Source organism: Canis lupus, chromosome 12 (genome assembly GCF_003254725.2).
Source record: "Canis lupus dingo isolate Sandy chromosome 12, ASM325472v2, whole genome shotgun sequence".
In the NCBI taxonomy this organism is placed as follows: domain Eukaryota; kingdom Metazoa; phylum Chordata; class Mammalia; order Carnivora; family Canidae; genus Canis; species Canis lupus.
Window position 1 is genome coordinate 985,112 of NC_064254.1, and position 6,370 is coordinate 991,481.

The window sequence follows — 6,370 nt, forward strand, 5'->3', positions numbered from 1 at the left end:
GAGAGAGAGAGACAGAGACACAGGCAAAGGGAGAAGCAAGCTCCATGAAAGGAGCCCGATGTGGGACTCCATCTGGAGGGGGAGAGTGGATGGATCTGGAAGTTCATCTCTCCAAACCTCAGGGACTCCTATGTGCAGGGGACGACCTAGGCCTGTGGGGACGCGAGCCCAAAGGACACCTGCTACTGTAACCGATGGGGTCACCAGGGGACAATGGGACAGGAACTTGGACACAAGAGTAACAGCAGGCATGAGCCTCTAGAGGAGTAATTAAAAAAGAAAATGGGGGCTATGCCGCAACGCAGACATGAGTTTAGGCTAACCCAGTCTTAGGACACTGTGGCTAAAGAAGGTCCTGGTGACAGGCGATGTCCAAGTCCCCTTGATCACAAATCCTTATGAGACAAGCTTCCACAGCAAGGACACGGAGCAGAGAGATGACCCAGCTGAGGGGCACACCCAGGATGCACTGAGCACCTACTGGGCACAGGCCCCATCCCCCCTCGGCTCCTGACACCTTTCAGCCCCCAACTTCAACAGACTCAACACAGCAAACATGAGAGTTCTGGAAGGTTCTCAGGGCTTCCATTTATTTGCTCTCTCAACTTCACAAATCTCCTTTTATTACCTCATCAGCCCCACATCCCAAGACTCAGGAAACACAAACTCATATCGGGATTCTTATTTTCAATCGGGTAGTAAGTTATTAGTACTCAACATGAAACAAAGACAGGGATGGAGATGGTCCAGCCCTCCCTCTGCTGGACAGGAAAGCACATCAGAGAAGAGAGTGCACATCAGATTAGGGACAGGTCATGGTGGGCAGGGTGGGCCAATCTCCCCACCTCCTCACATTATGCTCCTAGGGACACAGGCACATCCTGACACTGTTTGCAAGAGACAAGCCAGGGTTGTTGATGTCATCACGTGAGATGTGAACACATCTTGCATCGCTCAGTCCCCACAGGGCAGCTGGTCTCACACTGTGAGAAAAAATCAAGTACAAATTGAGGTGGGTCACATAAGTGCTGACATTCTCAACAGCCCCCTCGCGCTCATCTGGTTCCCAGTGCCCCAACCCTCCCCACTTCAGGGTCTCTGGGGTCTCACCTCTAGGAGCTGTCAGAGACACATCAGAGCCCTGGGCACTGTCATCGCCTAGAGGAGAATAAACAGGACGTGGTCAGAGCTCACAGGAGGTGAGACTAAAGGAGGAGCTGTGGGGGTGAGCTCCCCATGGGGTCCTGTCTACACTCCCCTGGGGTCTCAGGGATTACTCCCTGCATACTCACGTGCAGCATGAGAGTAGCCTGGTCCTTTTCCTCCTGTGGGAAGAAAACATCATGTGAGAGGCCGGGCACAGGGCTGGGCCAGGAGATCCTCAAGGAAGCTCCCAGTCCTGGTGCAGAGTGAGTCTGCAGAATTCTGACTGACCGCCCAGGTCAGGGTCAGGAGACAAGCCATGAGGTGAGGGGTCACTGGACCACCTGACTTGCTGGAGGTCTGTCCTCAGCAGGGGCCTTCCGCTCTGTCCTGTGACGGCTGGGAATCAGTCCCCGTCACCAGAATCACCAAGGCGAAACTCTGGCCTTCATTTTCCCAAGTGTTTGCTGCACAGTGAGTGTGAGTACACAGCTCCAGTGTGGGAGAGTAATCGCGTATGGACGGCACCTCCCGTTAACAAGGCAGGACAGCGTGCTCCCTAGGAAACCCCCAACAGGACAGGAAAACACAGAGTATTCAGTCGGTTCCCTACCCGAGCGCTGCTTCCTCCAGATCACAGCTCCAATCACCCCAGCGACCACGAGGAGAACCAGAGCAGCAATGCTGACGATGACTATGGTGGACAGAGGGGAAGGCTCTGGAAAGGGGACGGAGGGAGGATGAGGGTCCAGCCTCTGGCTTGAGACCTGACTCTGCTGAAATTCTCCAGAAGAGCTCCACTTGCCCTGAGTAGAAGCTCTACCCCGAGGCCCTCCTTACCCCATCTCCGCGTGACAGGCTCCGCCAGCCCCTCATGCTGCACGTGGCACGTGTATCTCTGCTCCTGTCCAGAGGGCACCACCACGGCCGCCCACTTCTGGAAGGTCCCATCTCCTGCAGGCCTTGTGTCCACAACCTCTGTGTCCTGGGTCTGGTCCTCCCCATCCCGCTGCCAGGTTAGGGTGATCTCCTCAGGGTAGAACCCCAGCGCCCAGCACCTCAGGGTGACCTCACGGTCAGAGACGGGGTGGCGGGTCACACGTGTGCTGGGGGGTTCTGAGGAAGAAGAATTGGAAAACCCACACTTTGGTTAACTGCGTGGTCCACTGAGACTGCATTTGTGTGACCATCCTAGGGTGGACAGGGCAGTTGGTTCACTTGGAAGAAGCACAAAGCCCAGTCACCAACCTAGCCTTTGGGATATCCTAATCTTTAGAAATTCTAGAATCAGGGAGAGAGTCCAGGGTAGGAGGCTGCAGGTCTAAGGTAGAGAGCACACTAATGGTCCTGACCATGGTGGAGGCTGAAGGAGTCAGAAAACTCCGAGTTCAAGCTCCAAATATGTTTTCATTGGAGAGGAAGGCCTTGAGGGAAAGTCATGGTCCTCACCAGGCTTCCAGGTCAAAGGGCACCACTGGCTGTTATCTCAGGATGGCCTCCACCTGCCTCCCGGAGACCCTGGATTGCTCCATTGCCCTTCGAGAAAAGCGGCCTCTGGGTGAGTCACCCTAGTAGGACTATCAACACCCAGGCGGATCCCCTGTCCCCACCCGTGGGAGGGGCGGTGTTCTGACCCTGAGTCCATATTCCCTTCCTGGAGGGAAGCCCTCCCTAGTGGAGGCGAGATCGGGGAGGCCCGGGGCCCCGGTACCTGCGCGCAGCAGCGTCTCCTTCCCCATCTCCAGGTACCTCCGCAGCCACTCCACGCACGTCGTCTCCAGGTAGTTCCTCAGGTGCCCTGCATCACCTGCCGCCTCCCTCTTGCGCCGGGTGATCAGCGCCGCCGCGTCCGCCGCGGTCCAGGAGCGCAGGTCCTCGTTCAGGGCGATGTAATCGGCGCCGTCGTAGGCGTCCTGACTGTACCCGCGGAGGAGGCGCCCGCCGGGCCCCAGGTCACAGCCGTACATGGTCTGGATGGTGTGAGACCCTGGCCCCGCCCCGACAGGCCGCCAATCAGTCCAAAGAGAAAGTAAAACCTCCCGGGAGTTCCCGCGGGTTCGGGACGGGGACGAGGGGGAGGGGCGGGGGCCTCGGACTCGGGGTGACGCCCGGACCCGGACCCTCGGGGCGACCCGGCCGGTCGGGGGGATGGGGGTCGTGCCCCGGCCCCGGGCCCGCGCCGCTCACCGGCCTCGCTCTGGTTGTAGTAGCCGCGCAGGGTGTCCAGGTCCACTCGGTACAGCTGTGCGGTCTCCTTGACTTTCCGCGTCTCCCCGTCCCAATACTCCGGCCCCTCCTGCTCCACCCACGGCGCCCGCGGCTCCATCCTCCCAGTGGCCGCGTCGCTGTCGAACCGCACGAACTGCGTGTCGTCCACGTAGCCGACGGCGATGAAGCGGGGGTCCCCGCGGCCGGGCCGGGACACGGAGGTGTAGAAATACCTCAGGGAGTGGGAGCCTGCGGAGCCGACGGGTGAGACCCCGCCCGACCCCCTCCCGCCGCGGGGCCCGGGGCCCAGGGGAGATGCCCGGGGCGGGGCGGAGGCGGGAGGGACCGGGGAGCCCAGGCCGCGGGGGGCCGGGGGCGGCGGAGAGGCGGCTTCCCGGGGTCCCGCGTCCCCGCCCGCCGGTCCCCTCGCTCCCGCCCGCACTCACCCGCCCGGGTCAGGGTCACGGCCAGGGCCGCCGACAGCAGCACGAGGAGGGCTCGCGGCATCACCACCTCCATCTCCGGGCTCCGGGGACACTGGCCGTCGCCGCTGGACTGGGGGGCGGAGGCGGCGGCGGAGGCTTTAGAGCCCGGGACCCGGTGCCGCTGATTGGCTCCTCCAGAAACGCTGCACCCAATGGGAGTGCGCGCTGGGGCTGCGTCACGAGTCTCCAGGCAGGGGGCCCTGAGCCAGGTTGGGAGACGCAGAAGTGAAACCCGGGGAGGTGGGGACTCCCCAGCCTGAGCGTCCCCGCCCCGGACCCGCCCTGGGGCCTGAGAGCCTGAGAGGCAGCCCGGGGTCCCTGAGACCTTGCCCTGACTCCTCACCTAGGGCACACAGGGCTCTTGTCGCACTGTCTCCCTGAGTCCTGGCCCGGGAGTTGTGTGAGGCAGTGAGTCTAGAACATTCTGTTCCCACAGGGCATCTACACAGTGTCACAGATTACTGAGGATCCCAGGATAACGTTGTGGCTGTGGTTCTGGCTATCGCATTTACCAGAATAGGAACAAAGCCGGTGTAAAAATTCATTAATTCCTTTAGAATGGTATTAATAACTCACAGGCATGAAAACAAACATTATTTGTATGAAAAATAACTATTTCCGGGAATAAACAGCATACTGAGTGAAGTGGTTTTGTCGCATTTCACATTTTTGCAAGTCTCTTTCTTGTCCGTCTCCTTAGAAGATCACTGCTCGTTCAGTTTTACTTCACTTACTGTCTTGTTTTGGTTGAAGTATATGAAAACATTTATATCCTTGCATAAATTGGGGAGAATCGTATATTTCATAACCTTTTCAGGTTTTGAAACTACACAAGTTTTTTTTTTTTTTTTAAGATTTTATTTATTTATTCATGAGAGACACAGAGAGCGAGAGAGGCAGAGACACAGGCAGAGGGAGAAGCAGGCTCCATGCAGGGAGCCCAAGTCCCACCTCGGTCTGGATCTCTGGGATCACACCCTAGACTGCAGGCGGGGTTAAACCACTGTGCCACTGGGGCTGCCCCCAAGTTTTTTTTTTTTTTAAGATTTTATTTATTTAGTCATGAGAGACACACCTAGAAAGGCAGAGACATAGAGAGAGGGAGAAGCAGGCTCCATGCAGGGAGCCCAATATGGGACTAGATCCCAGGACCCCAGGATCACAACAGGAGCCAAAGGCAGAGGCTCCACCACTGAGCCATCCAGGTGCCCCAAAACTACACAAGTTGTACTTTCTCTAAGGTTCTTGGCAAAGTGGCACCTGAAGCAGTATCACTATGTCCTTCTCATTACATTAAAATCCACAGGTCCAACTTGCACACTGAATGGTTCTTGTACCGCTGTGGGAGAGCTAGGTTCTTGTCTCACGTATTTGAAAAATTAATCTTGGGGATCCCTGGGTGGCTCAGCGGTTTGGTGCCTGTCTTCAGCCTAAGGCATGATCCTGGAGTCCCGGGTTCAAGATCCACATCGGGCTTCCTGCATGAAGCCTGCTTCTCCCTCTGCCTGTGTCTTTGCCTCTCTCTTTCTGTGTCTCTCATGAATACATAAATGAAATCTAAAAAAGAAAAAAGAAATCTGGCGGACAAAGGAGAGTGAGTAAGGGGATAGAAGTTTATTAAGTAAGGATACAGAATAAAGGCTCTCAGGAGGGAGAGGGGTCCTGTCAGGGTTGCCACTGACAGCTTTTAGGCTGGTCTTATTGAAAACTTGATCAGAGACCTTGTGGCCTTGAGATTCTTGTGCCATTTTGGGTGAATGACATATGGCTTTTTTTGGGTCTGGTGAGTCCTGTGATTACTGTGTAGCCATCAAAGAAAGAGACTCCCTTAACATTTGGGACCTGGTGGTTTGGTCTATTTTTATCTCTGGTTTTTATATTTCAGCGTCCTTGGGATTTCAGTGAGCCTGATTCCATGGTCCCCGTCCATCTCTCCGTGCCTAGCCCCTCCTGTCCCTAACTCATTCCTCCCCCTGGAATAGTAACCCTCACTGTCGTTGGGGAGTGGGACGATGACCACTCTGGCTGCTTCAGGCTGACAAGGGACGGCGCGAAGGGACTCTAGGCAGAGTATTCTCAGGGATCGGCCAAGGCCAAGAGTTCATGGTGTGGCTCCTGGGATGTGCTGGAAGGCATGAGGCCACCAAACAACAGGCACCAACAAACACAGAAAGACAAAATCCAACAATTATTTCCATCAGTAAAACGGCATCTCTGAAATATTGACCGTGGTTTCTGAGGCAATCAAACAGTCCTGAAGAGAATGGGATTTTGTTCAGTTGAGCTTGAATGTCATTTATTAATCATGAGACCTTATAAGAATTGTCAGTTACGTTAAAACAACATATGTGTAGAGACTTTACAACCTAAGTGATGTTCAAGTAATGAGTAATAATAGTTGCCTGATTTTCCAGAAATCTTGCCCTAACTTTACTTAGTTCTTGACTTAGAACATCTAATGCTTGGGATGTGTCATTTAAGGTTCTGCTGAGCAAGCGGTTTGTTTTATCTCATGATATAAGACCTTCCCCAGG

General features: G+C 55.6%; 1 protein-coding gene across 1 annotated transcript; it reads right to left on the bottom strand.

Moving 5' to 3' along the window:
* Positions 1-559: 559 nt before the first annotated feature.
* On the bottom strand, positions 560-3,955 carry LOC112641275 (DLA class I histocompatibility antigen, A9/A9 alpha chain). The gene is made up of 8 exons (XM_025418146.3): positions 3,798-3,955; positions 3,331-3,600; positions 2,855-3,130; positions 1,984-2,259; positions 1,757-1,861; positions 1,293-1,325; positions 1,111-1,158; positions 560-983 (listed from the first exon to the last, which is right to left on the bottom strand). The coding sequence occupies exons 1-8, from the start codon at positions 3,868-3,870 to the stop codon at positions 979-981; spliced, it is 1,086 nt and encodes a 361-aa protein (XP_025273931.3). The 5' UTR covers positions 3,871-3,955; the 3' UTR covers positions 560-978.
* Between the last annotated feature and the right edge of the window lie 2,415 nt (positions 3,956-6,370).